Source organism: Lichenostomus cassidix, chromosome 6, assembly GCF_008360975.1.
Source record: "Lichenostomus cassidix isolate B80296 chromosome 6, HeHo_3.0, whole genome shotgun sequence".
In the NCBI taxonomy this organism is placed as follows: domain Eukaryota; kingdom Metazoa; phylum Chordata; class Aves; order Passeriformes; family Meliphagidae; genus Lichenostomus; species Lichenostomus cassidix.
This window is the reverse complement of record NC_139487.1, coordinates 17,961,358-17,983,446: the sequence shown is the minus strand read 5'-3', so window position 1 is coordinate 17,983,446 and position 22,089 is coordinate 17,961,358. Positions and strand designations below refer to the sequence as shown.

At 39.7% G+C, this 22,089-nt stretch overlaps 2 protein-coding genes across 8 annotated transcripts in view; one reads left to right on the top strand and one right to left on the bottom strand.

The window, feature by feature from the left end:
- PKD2L1 (polycystin 2 like 1, transient receptor potential cation channel) overlaps nucleotides 1-22,089 on the top strand; it is a 311,230-nt gene that overhangs the window by 269,014 nt on the left and 20,127 nt on the right. The window lies entirely within an intron of this gene.
- On the bottom strand, nucleotides 1,153-21,612 carry ZFAND4 (zinc finger AN1-type containing 4). Of its 7 annotated transcripts, XM_085065386.1 has the most exons (11): nucleotides 21,485-21,612; nucleotides 20,484-20,786; nucleotides 19,361-19,483; nucleotides 13,260-13,335; nucleotides 13,091-13,158; nucleotides 12,381-12,567; nucleotides 9,261-9,408; nucleotides 7,260-8,441; nucleotides 6,584-6,638; nucleotides 4,197-4,314; nucleotides 1,153-2,047 (listed from the first exon to the last, which is right to left on the bottom strand). In XM_085065386.1, exons 2-11 carry the CDS (start codon nucleotides 20,665-20,667, stop codon nucleotides 1,912-1,914), a joined length of 2,277 nt encoding a protein of 758 aa, XP_084921512.1. In that variant the 5' UTR covers nucleotides 20,668-20,786; nucleotides 21,485-21,612; the 3' UTR covers nucleotides 1,153-1,911. The 7 variants fall into 7 exon arrangements, with proteins under 7 accessions (XP_084921512.1, XP_084921505.1, XP_084921508.1 ...); XM_085065379.1 differs by lacking the exon at nucleotides 19,361-19,483; XM_085065382.1 differs by lacking the exon at nucleotides 19,361-19,483 and having other exon boundaries at nucleotides 4,197-4,311.

The window sequence follows — 22,089 nt, the reverse complement described above, 5'->3', positions numbered from 1 at the left end:
AACTTCTTGACAATTATACTTATGCAAAATCAGATTAAGTGATGACAGACCACATTATTTTAGTTCCATTGCTTACCAAATCCCTACTGTACCTACAAGAAGTGCAGTACCTCTCTCTTCAGAATGTTGCTGGGCTGCATGTAGGTAATTGTTTTGGAAAACACTTGTACATTTGTCTCATTCCTAATTCTTTTCCTTCAGCATCCAACGCTGTCCCATGCTGGAGATGAAATAAAAACTCCAGGCAGTTCATGGTACATAGCACGGATCAGTAATGACGTGTTCTTCATACCAGGTAAACTTTCTCCAGAAATAATAAGCAGAAGTCACACACACAGAATGACATTTTAATCTTATCAGTGCCCAGAAGAATGATTGCGAACATTTTTTTCCAAGCTCATCACTGTGAAAACTTCAGGCTTTATAAGTTTCAAGTGGAATATGAAATGGAGTTCCTCCAAGGATGAGATTCTTCAAGTTACTTCTCCCTCTTTCAGTAATCCTCTTTCTTCTTTTTTGGCCCACCTTTTGACTGTCATTCTCATAAGCTGGTACCCTTTGACTGGAATGCAGCATAGATAATTTTAATACCACAACCAACTAAGTAGCTGAGGACTTTGACAAGACAGGGGCTGTGACATTTAATTACCTAGATACAATGTGGGGGGGTTTTTGTTTTGGTGGTTTGTCATAGGTTTTTTATTAACCTCTTTATACTGCAACACTTCACACAACTTATGCTTATAAAAATGTTTCACAAGCATTAAGGGAATGAAAGAGGAAACTCTTTCAGTAGGTATATTCTTCCAACAGCCCCTTCTGCAGTGGTTACATGATCATTAGAAGTGTCTCATGCATTTACTGAACTGAAGGGGAGAAAGGTTAATACATGCCACTCCATTTTGCCTTTGCTAGTACACCTGTAAGACTTCAGGTGGTTTATTTAAAGCACACAGTGTTGGTCACACTATTCCTAATGAAGTTGATGGGAATTCTTCCCATCAGCTTCAGTGTGATCAGACATGAACCAGTGCTTATAGGAAAAAAAAAAAAGAAAATAGATATACCCTCCCAACAGAGCCCAACTTTTAACTAAGGAATACGCTGTAAGAGAGTAGTTATTTTGTGCATTTATGACAGCATAAACAAGAATAAAATTTAATATTTATTAGAATTTCTTCCAATAACAGCATTCAACATCTTAACAAAGCAAGTTGTGAAGTCTTAAAAAAATCTAGGATTACAAAAGAAGTTAAAATAAGTTGTTTCTTATATTTAATGGCAACAAACAGGGAACCTCCTATTTAAAAACAAACTTGTCATATAAACAGCATTATTTTAAGAAAATGTGATTAAGATGATATGTAATTTTCAGAATGGACACACAATGTATGAATATCAATCAGAATGAAACAGAGGGGTGGAACACACTATCCCCTTAAAAATTTCAAAACAGGCTGTTTGAAGAAAGGGGAGGGAGGAGGATCTTTCTAGTGAAATAACTTAGAAGATACCACGCAATGGACAAAAAACAGGAGTACAGAAGACATTACATGACACCCTCATTACAACACCCTCTCAACTCTGGTTATACAGTAAAGTTAGTAAAGTGCATCTTTAAAGACTTGTCTAGTGAAATAGCTTTTCCAAATATAAAACACAACACGTGCAGTAACAGTTAAATCATAGTGTAAGTTTTTAGAAACTAATTTTTAACCTTTCATTCACTCAAGAAGAAAAGTTTTAACTGCAGTAGTGTTCACATTATTCTTCGATGCATCCTCATGTGCTTTTGTTACTTGGCAAATCTTTAAATATGGAGCATGGCAAAATTACGCAGTTTAAGCAAGTGCTTCTCTCAATTCAATACAATTCTTCAACGGCAGAGTGGCCACATGCAGCACAACCACATCAGATTTTGGGAAGCTTTGGTGCACTAACGATGGGATTGGTCTCCTGCAAATACCTCCGCCCCGCACTCTTGTAGTCGTAGGTGCAGGTGTGAGTCTCTGCATAGCGGTGCGTTGCACAGAAGTTGTTTCCACATCTGAAGAATCAAGAATATTACAAGTTACAAGCTTTCAGAAGCTTTTAACACTCTGACATGCTGGGAGCCATTTTGCTTAATCATGTCTTAAATGACAGAGCTGTGTGAATTGTTACCATCCTTGACTGATAACATTAACTGGCAGGGTACACAAAATGACATTTTTTACACTAAATCTTGCAGTTTTGACCCAACAGTCTCTTCAGCTGGGAAGTTAAGCAAGATCAGTACTCCAGGAACCAGCTAGTAAGAATCAAGCACACATAAAAATTAAGAATAATGAGCTTTGTTTTACTTTCTTTCTTTTTAAGGACCTCACATAATATTAGTTGGTGGAAATCAGAGGACAAAACCATGGACAGTAATTTCATCAGGTGACATCCATCTAACGCATTTCAATTCAGAACCGCAACGTCACTGAGACAATCAAAACAGTTGTTTTCAGCACAACTTCTGCCTGGCATAAACTCAAATCAGCCATTAAAGATTAATAAATATAGCTGTAAGACATCAGACAGACTAACTACAGGAAGCATAACTTCCTGTAGGACTGGAAAAGGGTTCATCTATCCAGTATCATTTGCAATTTTGATTAGTTAAGATCAGAATTATTGCTTCAAACTTGACAGTTCTGCAGCTAAGACTCTTACCAGGAGAAAAGCATACTTTGGATGTTGTATATGATCTGGAGAAGTGCTTTACCTGGAGACACATATTGGTGTCCTGTTGCCTGATTATTTGATAGAGATGCTTCTGGCCAGTAAAACACTGACACCATTCAAAATCAGAATTCTCTTGAAATGGATTAAGCGTTACCCATCGAACTCACTATTACACCATAATTCCCTTTTTATTTATTTATCTATCTCGGTTCACTATAAACCTCTATTTATCTATCTGGGTTCATAATAAACTCTGCAGCTGTTCCTGAGGCTTTGTGTGCCTAGAAATAAAATTGCTTTTCTTTGGTTCTTGGACCTATAATCACAACTTTTCTCATGTGATTGTATTCTCTATTTGGTTTATGCTGCTTTCTAGTATAAGATCCTATGGTTGCTCCTTCTGAAACCAAAACAAATGCTATTCTTGGAGATGAGCCATCTCCCCCTTAATTTTTAACCTTAAGCAAGCTGCTTAGTTACTTTTAGAAGAGCTTGCAGCTATTTGCTTATCAGGAAAGTGAGCAGCGTCCAAAACCGTTTCAAAATCAGAGACTGAAAAGTCAGTAAGGAGACAATTCCTCACCCTGAAATTCTCCTATATGATTCCCCAGTGGCAGAAGTTCTTGTTCATTTTGCTGTTGGTTGACATGAACCAAGATCAACTATAAATGCAACCGTCACAGCGCAGCAGTTCCCAACCTTGACTAGCTCATGGGAAACCATACTAAGAAGAAAGTACCTTGTGGGGGAAAAATACTTTGCAAACTAAGATAGAGAGAGAGAGCAGGGGTTTTTTCCTGCAGTTTTGTTGCTGTTATTTGGGGGTTTTTTGTTTGTTTGGGGGTTTTTGGTTCATTTTTTTTAAAGTTTCCCAAGATGACCACCAAGCACCAGGTCTCACCGTGTTGTCTACAAGTAATGATTTGGGGGACCTGCACTCTGGTGTTCTGTGTTTGAGATGCTCTCGATCCTCAAAGGTGACTGAAATCTCGCAAAAAAACGGAACACACATAAAATCAAAAATTTGTTAAACACAAATTTGTGTAAGTTCATAAACTGTGAAGATGTGTTACAATAGGGCCTGAGAGAGATTTCTGAGAAACTGTAACAAACCCAGTTTTTCCTCAAGCTGTTTATGATGTCATTATTGATGAGAAACTTTGCAGAACATGTATCTGTAGCAAGTTCTTCTCCCACCAGTATAAAATGTCATTGTTATTTTTTCTTATCCTGTTCTTTATTTCCTGATACCTTCCATTATGTTACCTTCCATTTCTTGGTCTTCCTGGAAGAGCATACACCTCAAGAGCCGAAAAGGGGCAACTTTTCTAAGTTTTAATTCCTGCAATTTGCTGAACTGAGAATTGCAGCTCTTTGAAGGCTGCCTTTTGATTTGCTATGCTTAAGGAATACCATGCAGCAAAGAAAACTTTTTGGTTAACTCAGCTATCAATTTTAAGTAACAGCTGATTATGTACTCAGCCTACCTGCACTCGTAGCTGGTTGCCAATCCAGTTTTCTTGCCACAAAGAAAGCAGTGCTTTGAAATTTTCTTTTTTGCTTGAATTAAGCCATTCACAGGTGGAAGATGGGTTGCTTCACCTGCTTTCAGAAGCAGAAAGACAGCAAAGACATTTTAACTTATTCACAAACTAGTCAAATGTTATCTTTTGAAACCCAGATTTGTTTTGCATTTCTTAGGGTACTTCAGGTGGGAACCCCAAAGCCTAAAAAGAGGGGAAGAATAAACCCTGAAAGCTAAAATGGGAAACACCTCAAGCCTATGAACACCTTTGGAAGAAGCATCACAGCATGGGCCTTAGAACTGTTATTTTGAACACCTGTTAAAAGTTCATGTAAGAGAAATTACAGAACAAATCAAACTCATCTCTTAATGGTCTTCTGAGATGCAAAATGAACACACACAGAGTGTCATTGGGAAAGCACTGTGCACAGTGGCTTTACAAACAATCAGCTGGGCATTCCAGTACCCAGCATCAAATATATTCAGTAGACTAGTTTGCCAAACAAGTACTGCAACATTTTAAAATCTTGCTGGTGCTCCGTAATTGCAAGAAAAGTACAGTATTAGACTACAGGCCTCTACTTAGCTATATGGTTACATTAGGCACTCTGCAGATGTTTGTAAAATTTCTATACTTAAAAATGTATTTTTACTTTTTGCCACGTAATTCTTGGCTGTTGCTTTATTAACTGGAGATCACGAAAGAAAAGGCATCTCCCCTTCCTCTGTAGAAGTAAGTTCTTTGTCCACAACTTCCTTAAGCGTATTTCCCACACCCTGGGTCAGTAAAGTGAGCAGTGCATCGTCTCTAACATTCTTTCGGTGTTTCCACTGCTGTATTGTCAGGATGTTCCCAAAAAGTTATGAGTTCACAAGTATTTTTAGTTCAGCACACCTTTAATCCCAACAGTCATTTCTCAGTTGAGATGCAACAGGCTACAGTCAATAGCAGCACCAGGCAGTCACTGCACATCACAGTCATCACTACCAACCACTCCCACCCCATTCCTATCTGATATTGAAACTTTCAGGCAACATTTGACCAGGCTACCAATTTCAGCATCTAAAAGCACACTATTTCAGTAGCATTGGTTAGTGTAGTTTGTGAAACAGACAGAGCTTGAAGACAACTGGCCCTGTGGACCTACTTGAACATAAAAAACAATACACCTGTCCTCACATTTACAGTCCCTACAGCAACTACAGGGAAAATTGATCTGTCCTTTGGCCAGTTATACAACAGATCATTACCAGCCACATCTCTCTCAAGAGCCTGCATGAGATGACGACATCAACTCATGTCTGGTATCTTTTGGAAAACACACTTTTGTCTGACATAAGGTACAGCAGAGTGCCTTCTTCATAGTCCTGTCCAAAACGGCTCAGGTGTTAGTAGGCTTTCCTATCATGCAGGCATGGTTCTTAGGGAACCACCTCTGGAGCAGCTAAGGGCAGACCTATGTACTAACTGGCTGCCAAGTCAAAGCTGCACCCTCAGCTGTGAAACAAAGGCACAAACCACTCTTTTGGCAGCTTTTGCACCAACATTACAATTACATAATTTTTTCTGTTGCAGCTGATATTTGAACATTTATTTTCTAGCTCATTTTCTATACCTAGATGTGATATGCATACCCACCTCTTCCTAAGGTCATACAGAAAGAAAACCTACTAACTACAAGTCAAAAATACATAGAAGAAAAATTAAATGTGCTGAAAATCCTTAGCTCATTGTCTTAAGAACTTTAAAAGCATTAATTTAGACAATTCCTTTCCTCCCAAGAGAATTAATCATATAAACACTTAATATCTGTGCATAATACATCCATTTTCAGTAGATGTCTAGCATTAAGTGCTCCACAGTTACCAAGACTAGGGTGGAAAGAATGACGACAAGCACAAAAAATAGTGAAAAATCTGCATTATATCAGTGTTCTCCAGGATCCATGCCCTAATTGCTTCCTCCACACTTTTTTTTTGTGCTTAAGACAATGCTAGTGATAAATTCAGCTCTGATTTTAGTAGACTCAGAAGTATTCACAGAACTGGTAATTTGGAAACTTCAGCACAGAAATTCACATTTAGATCTACAGATGACATGGCATGATTCACAGAGTATTAAAAAAAGCTAAGAAAGAATTGCAGTTATGGTCAATCTAAGATCTGGATGCCATCTGCATGTTAAAGAATTGCTTAAAATATTAAAAGATTAACCATGCTATAGAAGTGTAACACAGCAGGAACTCTAGAGGCCACATGCCTTACAAAGATAAATTATTTTTGTCCTCTCTATGTGTGATGTATCAGGAAAGATTAGAGTCATCTTTAATTATTATGTAAGTTACTTACCTACTCTTTTCCCTACAGCTGCCATACTTCCATTCATTCCAAGCCCATGTGCAGACTAAAAAAAAAAAAAAAAATTTCCACAAGGAAATTACTAGCAGATGGAAATTAAATTAAAATGTAGGTAGTAGTCTGGTATCATCTTATTTGATATCAATGTTTTATCAATATACCTAAAAGGACTCCAAGACAACTTCTGCAGAAAAGGTTAAAATTCCAGAATATAAAGCCTTCCCCTGAATGACTATTTAATAAATTTCCCCACACTTCAAAATACACCAAAACAACAAAATACATTAGAGAGCAGAAGTTTGGCACATATGGTGCCAGTCACCAGGCAAACTTTGGAATAAATGACAATTAGCGAGCAGCAGAAGCCAGATGACACTTCTAACACAGACACTCATAATTCTATCACTACAATAACTCATCATTTCAGTTGTGAACTAAACAACCACTTTAATCTTTATGAAAAATTACTTCTAGGACCTGTTCAGATAAACAGGCAGTTAAGATACCATCAGGAATTCAGGAAACAGTTTAAGACAATCAGAGATTTAAATACCTACTGCACCCCATCTGCCTCTCCTCACAAGACACATACACGCAGAGCAGTTTTGTAACATCAGTACCACAAAACCAGGAAAACTTTGATTTCTTTGGACACATTCATACTCACTAGAATATATTCAGCAGCTTCATTTGGAGGAGCTGTTTTCCTAAAGCTTTCTTCTTGAAAATGCTGCAGATTTGTAGGTAGTGCAATACCAGAAGTCCGAAACCTGTCAGTCCCACAGGAACTCTGTAAACTTTCCCTGTTTGTGCTTCGGGCCAGCGAAGCCAGAAATCCTAAGTTACTTACAGAACTCACAGGTTCTTTGGATGCCTTGCTAGCCACATCTGTGATGTCCCCAGCCTCTGCTTTAGAAATTACCTCAGGTCTTTTGCCAAGTGACTCTACTTTCACACTACAAAATCTAGTGGTCCTAGAAAAGGAGGAGTCTGCTATACTACGTACTTCCAGCGATCGAAGCACATTTGGGGAGGCTGTAGATCTCAAGTTACCAGCCTCGAAGCACCTGGGCTGTGCTTGTGGTTTCAGAGAACTGTGACGTGCCACTTGTGCTGAATACCGGAGGGGCGACAAAAGCAGATTTTTCTGAGGACTTAATTCACGAGTACTGAGAAGACCAGTCTCCATCGCTGCAGTGCTCAGCACTTTGCCAATGGGTTTCCTATGCTGCTCTACCACCTTAGAATCTTTGTCTCCATCAGGCAGTTCAACCTCTGGGTTCACCTTTCCTATGTCATATATCTCATTACACTGTTCAGTAGTGCTTGCTTCTGTCAAAAAAGCAAAAGCATCTGGTTCAGGTAGATGTTCTTCTTCTGTTCCATACAGTTCCACATTTGTTAGATTTGGAAACAAAACAGCATCCTCCTCACTCGCTGAGGTCACATTTTCAGATGCTTTTTCTGAACTTGAAGGCAGGGATGAAACAGGAGTCAGAATACTATTTGTAGGCAGTTTTGCATTTTCTAGTTCAACACGAGATATTTTTGGTGGTAACCTGATGCTATTGACTGGCTGAGACCAAGAGCTGCTCTGCCAAGTGTCATCTTCCTTAAGGAAGTGATTAGCTGTGGATGGCATTGCTCTGCCAGCAGTGGCCAAAGTAGCCAATGCTGAAAGCGCGTTCTGCGGAGATTCCGACTGATGCAAGTTCCCAGGAGGAGGTAGGCATGACTGTCCAATGTGGGGGAGCACTCTCAAAAAGCGGTGACGAGCAGCAGCCACCGAGCCACTAGAGGGTCGAGGAGTCATTGGAGGGCGAGGCTTCACCTTGACAGTTTTCTTAGGCTATTAAAAAAAAAAAAAAAAGCCAAACCAAAATCAAAAACCAACAACAATTAGTGTTTGAATTCCAATTGCACTCAAAAGACCTGACTGAAAAGATTCTGAGGAATTCACACAGTTTAAGGCCAGAAAAAACCAAATCATTCTTTCTACTCCTGCATAAGTTACTAGCCACCAAGACTTGACCCCAACATCTGAATAATACAATCAAAGATTGTAATCAGGAAATGCTTTTCAATAAATAGGCCACATGTCAGAGAACTAGAAAAATGAAGCTAGAATGCCATCAAAGTTATCCAGAAGAGTTTTGGGTCACAAACACAACAAAAAATGAAAGAAAGTATAATCTCTTCATTTTGTATCTAAATAACCTAATCACACATGAACACCAGTGTAATGTTTTATCTTCAAGGTAATATCATTCCCATATTTCACTTCATAGGCTTTTCAGTTACAGTATATCTAATGAAGTTTCATTTTAAGAGAAACATTGACTTTTACCAAAGCGGTACTGCAAAACAATGCTACTTAAAGTATTGGAAGAAAAAATCCAAACAAACAAAACCACAAAACCCACCCACCCAAAAAACCTACTCATGCAAATAAATCCAGGACCAGTAATGAATTCTCTGAATGGGGGCAGGGAGATCCAAGGAAAGCCAGTGCCCCTCAGCAGAACCTTTATACAATAGCTGAGAAATCACCTACCCGTGATAACTTCACTTCTCAAAACAGCAGAGTATCTGATCTGATTTTTAGAAAAGTCAGCACAAGGAAAGCCCAAGCCATTTTATGACAGAAAAATTGAAATCACAATTTCACCTTTTTACTCAGATTCATGTTCTCCATCTTTGCCTTGAGCAGTTTCATTTTATTCATAGTAATTGAATTCTCAATAATCTGTTGGCCAGAAGGGGATGCCTCTGTCTCATCTTCATCATCAGCATATAAATTATAAACTGAACCACCGCTGAAAATAAAAGAAAGTTTGTATTCACCCTCTAATCAAGCAAGTTAATTACGTTTTCAATGTAGAGTATTCTCACAACTAGGAAGTCATATCCGTAGTTGATCTGTTGACAAAACGTTACGTAAAACTGTATGCAGACGTTTCCAATCCATTTATCCACATAAGCATCCCTTATAAGAGCAAAGTGGTGTTGCTGAAATCTGGACATAGCCACGCTTCTGGAAGTTGTTATATCATATACAGTTGGTGCACACTCACTATATATTTCCCCCACAGAGGGGATATCCAGTTCCACAAATGTCTCCTGAAGATATGGCCAAAGCTGTTAAGTGTGTGACTCAGACAACAAGCTGATCAGTTTTCCAATTAACCAGACACTGGCATGGAAGGAAAAGTCCAAATTTCTATCCATCCTGAGGGGTGTTCTCACCATAAATGGAAATGGAGGGGTCACCCATGTGGATGTGATATTCTATTTCTCCTTTTCAAAATAAAAAAAAAAAAAAAAGAAAAAAAAAGAAAAAAAAGATCAGTTTAGGTTTCCAAAGATCCTAAAGAGTCTCACATTTGGAAAAAAAAAATAAATATATTAGAATTGCTAGTCCCAAGATAAAATATTTTAAGTCAATAGTCACTGAAGTTTATAGCATGACAATTCCTTCTTCCATTCGGCATGCTAACAGAATGCAAAACCTCAAGGTTTTAAAAATCAGCATCCAACTTTTTTTTCCTATGAAGCAATGAAGCATTAATCAGTAACACACATTCAGCATTTGACAGTGAAATGAAAGAACCCTTAGGAGTGTCCAATTCATTACAAGTTGATGCACTTTCAACATTGTATGTAGTACATTTTAAAGAGTGTTTTAGTTCTTCCATTAGGTTGTCAGCATCTAGAAATCATGACAATCAGGCAATTCCCCTAAGTCCCCTGTGTTCTCACAAATGTCTTAGTAGATATAGCTCAATTTCTACTCTCCAAAAGAGATCAAGGAAATCATGAGGAAGTCAGTACAAAAAAAAATACCACTAATTAGAGCTGGCATCTTACCTGATTCTTGGAAATATTCTGCTGCCCTTAGAGCCAGCATTTTTTGCACTGACTCTCCAAATCCATTTCCTAAAATGTAGTAAAATTCCAAAGGCAGCACAGCTGGGAGACAGTGTGAAGAGCAAGATAGCAAATTCAAAGCAAGAGGCAATAAAACAGATCAGTTGTTTCTTACTGAAACCTGACTAGCTCGACATGGGGACAGTCAGCATGCATATTACATATACATACTTCCCCTGGTAAAAACCCAATACTAAAAGAAACAATTTCAAAATTTTAACTCTACAAAGGTTTACATCACCAAGTCAAAAGAATTTGTTGAACTTCCCTTCCTGCAAGGTAAGGATAGAAAGCAAAGTGGTATGTCTCATGTTTGGCTGGTTTCTTGGTTTGGTTGAATTTTGCATTTTTTTAATGCAAAAATAATTGCTATCCTTTTTGTTCAATTTTCTGACAAACTGGGGCCAAAAACACACACCAAAAAAAAAAAAAAAAGATAAACAAAAAATTGTTTGTTTTAATGTGATTGTAAGAGTCTGTAAGTTTGACAGGGAGTTTTGATATTAATTATATTTCCAGTCCATTTTACAATGAGTAAATTTTAAATTTTACTTTGTCCTGTCCGTAGATGTCAACATTCCTGAATTCTTCTTGTAAAATGCATGTCTCAAAAATTATTAGCTTGCTGAAGCCCCTTTGGCACCTGTGCCTGCCAAAAGAGTTTTGGATCTAAAATACTGGTATCTTTTTCTTGTATATCAAACACTAGGTCTTTCTACTCTGTATAACAATGTGGGAATTCAACTTGCATGTTTTGTTCAGTCAGTAGTTTCTAAGCATGGATCTCATAAAAATTTTTAAGAGTAGTATCACTCTGAATAGAAACTGAATATAAACCCAGTACAAAGCTCTTGCTTTCCCTTTGCAAACAGAAACAAGAATAGTCACTTGAAACAGCCTGAGCCTTAGCCTTGGAGAAAACCCAGCTAGATCCCAGAACAGGGACTCCTTTCCTCACAGCTGTACAAATACCAAGTTCTTGAGGGGATAAAAGACCCCACCCAAAAGCTACAGTATAAAACCAGAATGCAGTAATTTTTAATAGATAGCAATTTCAATAGTTTTAGGAAAAAGACTACTAAACTGTTTACTGCAGTGTAGCAGGCCAAGTGACACACTTGTCCTTCTGATGATAACAGTGCTTGGATTCTGACAGCAATTGACACAAGCTTGGTACCTCAACAGTAGCTAACCCGAGGCCTAATCACATCCAAAGGCTGGCTGTATTGGTAATTACTTCAGAACATTCAAAAAATAAGACAAAAACCAGTATACACAAAATCCCCCAAACCAAAATAACCCTCATCCCACAAAATGCACAACTAAAACGCACCCCTCCCTTCCAACCAACCAGCCAACCACCCCTCCCAAAGAACAAACCAAAAAAAGCCCACAGGATTTCGCACTGCCAATCTACTATGTTCCTGACTAATCATTTAGTCAGGTCATATTCATATATCCACAGGAAAAAAAATATTCTGTGAACAGAGAAATGTTTACAAAACTAAACAAATGCCTTAAGATGTTAGAGAAAGTAATATCTAATAAAATATTGATTTGACTCTCCTGCAACATGTTCCCTTTCAGAAAGGGCTGGAATGTCGAGAATTCCCCAAAGTCAGCTTTATCTCACAGTATTAATGCACACAGTGATAAGAGAACCATCAGCACGACCACTGACCACTGACCACAAAGCACTGCCGTGCTGTTATAGACCACTCAGTTACAACAATTTAATAGCCCTTAGGGAATAATCCTTGCAATATGCCAGATTTTCTTTTGATAAAGTCAACAAATAAAGCTGGAAATTACACAGCAACCCACTTTGGCAGAACAATATAAAGATTCAAACCAACTTTACCTCAAAGATTCAGATAATGGCGTTAAAGTGCCATCGCCCCGGTCAACCACACGGAAGAAATTCAACCGATCTCCTTCTCGATATACTAAGAAGGTGACTTGTTTGTTGGATGGCCCTTTCTCCCAGATCTTGTCTCTAGCAGGATCCATGTATTCAGCCATTTCCCTGATAGGATCTTTCACGGGAACTATAAAGACAAAAAAACAAAATAAAACCAAAATATTATCATAGTTTTGATCACCTCTGAGAGCTCAGCTCAGTTTGTAACAGGAATTCCTAACCTAGAAGATACGCTGAGCTTTTTCCCCAAGAGAAAATTATCAAGGAATTTTCTTCATTTTTCACTCCTATACTATTATCCACATAACCAAGTTTATCATCTGACTGTACCAATGCCTGCTTCTTATCAAGCATATCTTAAAAACTATTTGTATAATGACATTTCAGTAAAATTTTTTTCTTCAATGGAAGAATTGTTGATTTTATGACTTGATGATTCTGTACATATAAACATACTTAATCTAAGAATAAACAAAGTGCATTAGACATTCTAAGAGAAGATGGGAAAAATTCTCCCCATTTTCGTTAAGTATTTTTCCAATAAATTTGGAACAGAAGTCTTATTGTCTAAAATGCTTACCTAAGAGAAGCTCTTTACAGGTATAAGATATTGCATAAACCCCACTATTTTTAACTTACTTAACACCTACCTCTTCTGGTGTTAACAGGTCCACCTCGCATAGCCAGAACCAACTTCAGAGTGCAGCCTTCTGAAATGCTGTAAATACCAAGAAACAAATTTTGATAGCATTTTCTGTTGTTTATGCTAACAATCATTTAGAAACATTAATTAGAAACGTAATTTTATTCTGTACTTACTTATAATCATTCAAACAATAGTCATCCTTCAGTTCCATATTATTCCAAATTAAGTGCTGTTGAGAGACAGGAATACCTAAACAAAAGAAACAAACAACTTAAAATTGGAGCTTGGTGAGAGTGGTTCTAGGGACTTTTTGATTTTTGAAGATTGTGGGGCTGATGGATCGAAACTGGATCACAGGAGAAAGAAGAGAGGAAGCAGGACAGGAACAGGACTTGAGCAGTCTTCAGCCATGACATCCAACCTCCAAACAGTTATTTAAAACAAAGGTTTTCAGAAAGCGTTAGCTCACACACAAAGTTCAATCTTTTGGTTCAACAGAGGGTCTGTAGAAGCATTCAACTGCTTCAGGCTTACTGAATACTTGCTCTTTTTCCAGGCATCAGATAAGGGAGGACTTTTCCTGTTATCTGAACTTCAAAACTTTATGCCTACTGACAGGAAAAAAACAGGATAACACTTCTACCTATAAAACTGCTGAATAATTTAATCACAGACTGGTGTTTTGTATTACTCACACTACAGACAGTCCCATTGAGGTGACCATGGCAGCTCTGTTACAGCGGTGAGAACTGCCAATGTGTTTTTATCCCTGCTTAGTTTGGAACCTCTCAAAGTTGGCATGTACCGTTTAGTACCACAGCAGTTAATTAAACTTCATTCTACAAACACTTTTGTTTTGTTCTGAGTGGTTTTTTAGGCCATCAGAAAGTTATTACTAATATCTAGTAATATGCACTTTCAACTCAAGTTCTGGGATGATTTGGCTATTTTTTGTTATAAGAAAGCAAGCATACTTAATATTTACTCCTTATTAAAAATCTATATTCAACACAAATAGAATCCAAATTTGACACAATTTTTGCCTGCACAGTCAACTCATTTAGATACAGATGTAATATGGATTAAAGATAATAAGCAAAAGTTGGTACAACTTGAGGTCTTCACGCATTTTTACTGGAATGCTACCACCTTCCACGTTTTGGATAGAATACAAATGAAGAAAGTTATGAAAGGATGAGACATCTCAGACCACCAAAAAAATCTTCCCTCCAGAATCAAAAAGAAGTCGTTCAATTTGTCCAGTGAAACCCAGGCAAATAAGATCTCATAGTGCATTCATGACAAATGTTAATTAAAATGTCTATCTATGGAGACTACTTTTTCAAAAAGTTCCAAACACTGCTCCTTATACTAAGAAAGAAAACCTATATATGTATTTTCCTAAAGGTTACATTAAAATAATCTTATCCTATATTTTTATTCATTGCATGTTCAGATACATAAAAGGAAATGCAAGTGGCAGTGCTGCACAGCAAGATTTCCCTAAACACATCTGGCAGGAGTGGAACACAAAGATCAGAGTCTTTCAGACAGTTCCCAAAAACATCTAAGCTTTTGAAGGTTTAGCTTGAGAATGCTCAGCAAGCTGTGGCAAGAGATCAGCTAAGAAGCCACTTTGTAGGTAGAGGAAGGGCACAAAGCTATCAACACCCATCACTGGCAAGGAAGAAAAGGGGTCAACATCCTGGTCAAAGTCCAAGCACATTTAACAGGCAAGTAGGAGACATCCCTGTGCAGAAGGGGGAGTGCACTTTGGAGGAACTGTCATTGTTTTTCTTTAGGCTTTACAGAAGATGACAACTTCCTTTTCTCATAACAGCTCATATCCAGATCTTCCCTGTTCTGAATGACTAACACAACTTTACTCCACTTGGATTGCATTTAACAGGAATCTTATATCCTCTGAAGTCCACAAGACATTTGTAAGAAGAATATATCCATATAGTAGACTAACGTAATTGCTACTACAGTGCCAGCTAATTAATAGCTCGTTATTCATTATGTTCCAAGTCTGCAGTGTAAGCAAAAGAACAAGCTGGCAATAGTCAGCAAGTCTACAGTAAAGTTTTCTGTGTTGTTTTGCACTCTTTTGATTACAAACAATCTGATTACTGTCTGCATTTGTTATGGTTTCAGCAGCCTCCAAGGAGTAATTTCCAATTACTTCGATAAACTGAGAGAGTATTTGTTAAAAAGACTGGCTTGCAGCTGGCAGTACTGGAGTAAAACATGTTTTTGCACATTCAACAATGACAATGTATTTTGGATGAAATGAACAGATGAAAAGAGAATACTCTGCTGTAATTGGAAACAGACACATCTTTATTACTTATTCCCTTTTATACAGCTTTCTTAGAATTCTGTATTTATACACTGAGGACACAGTATGTGCTTTATAGCTTCAGAGGCAGCAAAATATGCATCAGCCATCCCTTTTCTGGATTATGGTATGGATTTCTTGAGGAGATATTTACACATGGGATCAGCATGCAAAACTGCCAACAATAATGAGAACTGTGAGATAGCCATCCATTATACTCTCTCCCTAAGCAGCACATGATGGCACCACTGGCCTGCTCTAAATCAGTACTGAGAGGTAAGTGGGGAATAAACTCCATCTCCATGCTCAAATGGAAATGAGCTGGCCAGGTGATGCTACAAGAGGACAGAAAAGTCTGCAGACTACCTATTGAAATGGCTGCAGGTGCACTGACAATCTGACCTACTAAAATGGGGGGAGAAAAGGAGACAAGCAGGTACCCTGTCCTGTCTCTGGATCAGCATACACACACAGCCTTAAGCTTCCCTCCCTTACTCTTCTTTGTGGCATGCTAAGAAGGCTCACCACAGAAACTGATGTGGTCAACTCTGACATAAAAAAACCCAGAAATCCCTGTAAATTTCAGACAAAACCTTGATTTGATGTTGTTGGAATAAGGCTCCTACTCCTATGTTTAAAAACACCACAGACATTTCACTGTCAAAATTCAAACAGTGCACTTATCATTTACTCAGTGCTGAAATTGCTGGAGCCTCTGTTTACAGAGAGGCTGGCCTGACAGTCTTATTTTCCCCCATGAACTGGCTACATTAGTAATTCACAACTTAAAGAGGCAGGGACATTTTCCTAATTGTTAAACCCCCAGCTTTCACTTGCATCACAGTAACTACAGCAGTGTAAATAGCCATCAGCACTGACCTACTCTTTGTCCAAGGGACTGACAAAGAACAGAGTAATAACAGCAAATCACCAGGAGCTGAACACAAGTGACAAAATTTCCTGACAAAGGTGAGCTTACTTTACACCTTGCAGATACTGCTTTGGGCAGCCATCCACTTTGGGCAGTCTTGCACTAACAGGAATGTTTGCCCAGCCCAGACAAGACATAAGCTTAAAAAATGTTTCATGAACTTCTAGTCTCTATCAGCACAGTAAACTGGTAAATGACAAAGCAAATAGAAGATGTAGGGGAAAAGTAATAAACAGAAAAAAGCAGGATTGCCTCTGTTAAAAACTCATTACACTTGTGCAATCCACTTACTCCAGTTCTGGCAGAAGGACAGCTATTTTCTCTACTGCAAATAGTAATAAATATCATTATGACATACTCTGAATTCACAGAATATTAAAAGAAATGACAACATCCATATGAAGTCTACTTGACATTCTTCCAGTTCCTTTTATTTATGGTGAAGCTGCTGTACAGAGGCAGCAAAATAATGACAGCAAAAAGATCAAAGAAAAAGAACAACTCACATGATGAATTGAGAGTACACACATATATAGCAACAAAATTATTGCTGCATCTGTCGTTCCCTACTGAACACAAGTGTTTGAAACCAAGATGTATTCTGAAAGCTAGTTCTGTTTTTCCCCTTTACAATAATACAAGAACAAGAGAATATCTAAATTTTCATCTAAAAAGGTAGATGTTTCCATATACACAAATCATAAAATTCAGTTGCAAGTACTCACTGAACAAACCATGACCAAATTGTTTTTTATTCTAAAGCTAACTATGTAAATGAATGCCCTAGCACTCCATACTGAAGAATTCAAATTAATTTCCGCAGCTAATACCAATACCACCAATCACCAAATCCCAAAGGCCACTTCCTCCCTTGAGACTCAATCCTCTCTTCCCCCCAAAAAAAAAGGTTACAGGTATTATCTGTGGTTCTTTCACAGATTAATTAACCACTACTAGGAACATGCTGAATGCTCTGTATATAAAACAGTGTAATAACTGGTGTTTCTGAATGAAGAATACTAAATTCTGCTGAGCCCAGCAGTTACAAGGACTTGTGCAATGTAGAAAGCAAATAGAGATCTCAGTTGAAAGAAACCCATTACTTCCTCTTTCAAAGAAATCCTTCTTTTTTTAAGTACTACTCGTGTTAGAGCTCAGTCTTTCATGCCACCTTGAAACTCAGATACCATCCTATCCACGACCATCAACACTGATCAACAAGTGAAACCAATGGAGTAGGTAGCACTGCTGGCAGCACTGTGTGCATTCCAGCTTTTATGCCACCGATAGAGACAAAGGGAGCTATTTCTTCTCAGATGAGCCATTTTAAAAGGTTCAGTCAGTGAATGTGAGACTAGGAGCAACTTACCCCCAGGGACTCCAAAGTCAACATTATAACAAATCTCCTGCTTACTTCACATAGAACATATTTGAGGAAAAATGCCTGGATCTGAGCCAAATATGCATCAGATATGCTATAACTTCAATTTATGAGTAGGCTTCCACTGAAATTTCAGCTGCATTAGAATTCATAAGTTTTTATGTATATTCTGTACTGACTAAAACCACTGAAAACACATAGGTGCAAACATGGAGCTCTTTCTTAGTAAGGTACCAATATCTAGTACAGCTGTCTAAACAAAGCCTTTCCGTATCAGACCACTAGCAGGTATCAAGAATGACAACCAGTATCTGAAGTAGACAAAATTCCTAACATGCCATCCATATTATGCTTTTTTATTATGGTGCAGACTGCCTACACCAATTGATTTTCCAGCTGTTGACAAAGATCAATTTGTCTTGTTTTAATTTTATTATTAGTCTCTTACAATTAGAGGCATTCGTAACATTTGAACAATTTGTTAACTTCTGATACAATTCTAGATATTTTTCTTGGAGCTTTCAGGTCTCAACTCATTTTTTCAAAACGGCTCTTTTTCTTTGCTTATATACTATCATCCTCAACATCCAAATGAAGACAATACACATAACAGGGACCTCATGTAGTCTTCCAGCATTGTAGGAGTCATTCTCCAGCCAGAAGTGCAGCTTAAATAAGAGAAATTCACAGCCTATGAAAGCTGACATGATACAATAATAAAAAGTGAAAACCATCAGCAGAAACAGGAACAGATCCAAGCTTTCTCCTTCCCATGCTAAATCAAAACAAAATTACTTCTGAATTTTTGCTCCACCTGGGTGATTTATTGCTCGAACTTGTGCACTGTAACAGGAACTTTATCACTGAAAAATTGTTAATCATTATTTTATATGCAACAGCAACCCCAAATGCAACACAAAATTATCTTGTCATTGTATATCTGTTTCCTCCACATGTAACTGATCAATTGGTTTTCACTCTGCCTCCCACAAATCATTAATCAGAACAGTACAAATATTTTAACTGTTATGGAGTATCAAAGTATTTCAACTGACTTCTTGCAATTCAATGATAAGCACCAGTGAATTCATCTACCATGTTTAATGAAATTTACTTATTATTAATTCTATATAGCAGGCATCTAAGCCATAATTAACATATCATCATACGAACTACGACATGCAAACACAATTCTAAATAAACAATATTATAAGCTGTTCTTCTAATAAGAAATGAGGATACTTTTTTAAGCTATAGGCATAACTGAGTATGGCTATTCATCATCCCACATTTTGGACTACAAGAAGTTCAAATCCCTCTTTTCCACATCTCCCACTCATCTCTTCATGTATCCTTTAAAGCTCACTCCATCACCAATACTGCCCATATAGCCTACCTTCTTCTATACTCTATTGCCTGTTCTACCTTTTAATTCACTGTAAATTAGCGTTCTGTGCATCTCTCCTATATTCAGTTGGGGGAGGAAAACCCCTTTTCTTTTCTTGTTTCACCTCTAGCCTCCAGGAGCTAGAGGTGAAACACATTCTCTGACTTGTGGTTAATTACAGCCCTGTCCACAGGAAACAAAAGCCCATCCACATAGCTGCACTGATATAGCCATATGGATGTAAGCTCCAGTTTTCTGCACGGTGGAGCTTCTGCTGTGTGGATCTTGCTAGTAAATAGTCCCCTCTGTTGTTGCAGTGCTTCTGTGTTTTAAGACTTGTGCCAGCTGTCTGTTTTTTTTTCCATCCACTAGAGCAGATTTCCATAAGAGGAAGAGAGTATCTTAGATTCCACTCTACAGCATCATATTACATCTCACAGAGGATGGGTTCCACACAGAACAATGAAAAACACCTACAGGTATACTATGGAAGGAGAAGACTCCTTTTCTTAAAATTAGCAACTGATATTCTCAGCTTCTACAGCTACACAGTTCTTTAACCCCTCCAAAGTGAAAAAGAGGATGCAATGCTTCAAAGTTGTTAAAATATGTATATATAAATATTTCAAACCACATTCTTTCATGCAAGGTCATCCTCACCATAGAGGAAAAGGGTAAAAGGGGACTAACCCACACCTTTTCTTCTTGCATAAGCATCACGACTGGCCTCATAACTTAAAGGAGGTTTTCACTTTACAAAATGTGTCAAGCTTATCACTTTAAGACAAAGCACTGCTCAGCCAGACGTCTACCGGCAAGAGATCACTCACCCCAAAAAAAAAAAAAAAAAAAATCAGTAACTTAAAGCTGCCTTTGGGATTCGCCTGCACTGCAGTTGCTCTTGTGACTGCAGTATCATAAAAAAACCATAAACTGACTAACCTAATCAGCAACAAACACAGCAGCAAGTTTAAAGTATGCTCAGTTACAGACATATTGCATGGCTCAAGTTTATAACCTCGCTAGTTAACAAACAACTTGGGTCAAAGAACCAACTGACTTTTTATGATTAACCTTAATACCTGTATATAGAAAAAAAGCCCCAACCAACCCATCAGAAGAGCAAACACATAAATTCCAGTGAAGCCTAAGCCATGAACTTAGAGAAAAAGACAAGAACAGAAAAACAACTCAACTTCAATTAAATCTAAGCCATAAACTGAGCACCTAGTTTTTATACATATTGCTTAACATGACATTTAAGTTTTCTGGTTTGATTTTAGCAATAATAATTTTTAAAACAAGACTTCTAAAGTGAAATAAGAGAGAATTATGCTGAAATAAGAGAGAAGAGTACCTTCCAGTCTTTGAATTTTAGCTTTCACAGAAATAACTGTTTCAAAGGGGGAAACTCGCAGTTCAAAGCAGGTTCCTGTAAGCGTTTCAATGAAGAGCTCCATAGTTTCATAGAAAGGAAGCTTGTAGTGAAATGGTCCCATATTATCTTTATTGAAAAAAGGAGGCTCTTTCTTGTTGGCCATTAGAAAGGATTTACAACTTCCTTGTAAGAAGATCTGTCAGGAAACTACATTCCACTTCTAGCCAAGGCAGCTTTGAAGACATATGTAGTGCATTGCTGTTCATCTTTAGGTTTTTTCACCTATAAAGCAAACAAATATAGTTCTGACAACATCTAAACGTAACTGGTAAAGAGAATTTAAATTTCTTTAATATAAAATGGTGGTTAAGAAACACGAAGTTATTGCCTAGCTAGGGCAAGATAACCACAAATAATTATTAGTAACGTTGTAGTTTTAGGGCCCTAGTGTCAGCACTCCAGATGCAACCTACCACCTTTGTTAGTTTTGTTTTCACAAGCGACATGACAACTGGGCGCCCAATGCCTCCTGACAAGAGCGGAGCCCTCCGCAGTGACAGAGCGAGACAAAAACTCCACAAAGACGGATGAACGGGGACTGCCCCGGGCGCAGGGAAGGCAGTTGGAGGCGTCAGCTCAGCCGTGCTCCCCCAGCGCGGCCCAGCGCCCAGCGGAGCGGGGGATCGAGCCCCGGCAGCCGAGCCCAGCCGCGAACAAAGGAGGGCGAGCGGCTGCCCCGGCCCCGCCGACACCGCGCCTCGGGCCGGCCTCGCACCCCGGCTCGGCCGCGGGCCCCGCCACCGCTGCCCCCGGGCCCCGCTCCCTCCCGGGACACGCGCTGGCCGGCGGGGCCGGGCCCGGGGCGGTTCGAGCACGGTCCCTCCGCCCCGCCGCGCTCGGCGCCGCCGCCGCGGGGACCCCGCAGGACCGGCGCTCCCGAGGGCCCGGAACCCGCCGAGCGAGGGCGGGTCTCACCTCACCTGCCGCCGCCGGGCCCGCTCGGGGGGGAGACACGGTTCCTCTCCCCCCGCGGCGCCCCGCCCGCCGCAGCTGCCGGAGCCGGCCGGGCCCGGCGGGACGCACGGACCGGGAGCGCAGCGGAGCCGGCGGGGGGAGGCAGGAGCGGGAGGCGCCGCCCGGCAGCCCCCGCGCTGCCCCGCCCCTGTGACGGCTCCTCCCGCGGGCCAATGGGAAGCCCGCTCTCACGAACCGCGGCCAATCAGCGGCCCGGGGGGCGGGGCTCGCGGTGCCTCAGGGGCGGGCAGCCGCCGGGCCGCTTGTTGTGGTCGTTAGGACGCGGGGCGGCAGCGCGTGCGCGGGGAAGGACCCGGATACGCTTCCCCATCGCCGGGAGGGCTGGAGGCTGGGCTGGAGGGGGATTCGGGCAGCGCGGCCCGGTGGGAGGTGTCCCCGCCCAGGGCCGGGGAACGGGACGGGCTTTCAAGTTCCTTCGCCCCAAACCGCTCCGTGAGTCTGTGCAACGCCCCCGGCGCTACCGGTGGACACGTGACAGCGGCGGCGGCCGCGCTGCCTGCTGGGAGCGGAGTGCGGTGGGGCGGGAGGCGGCCGGGACGGGTTACAGCGC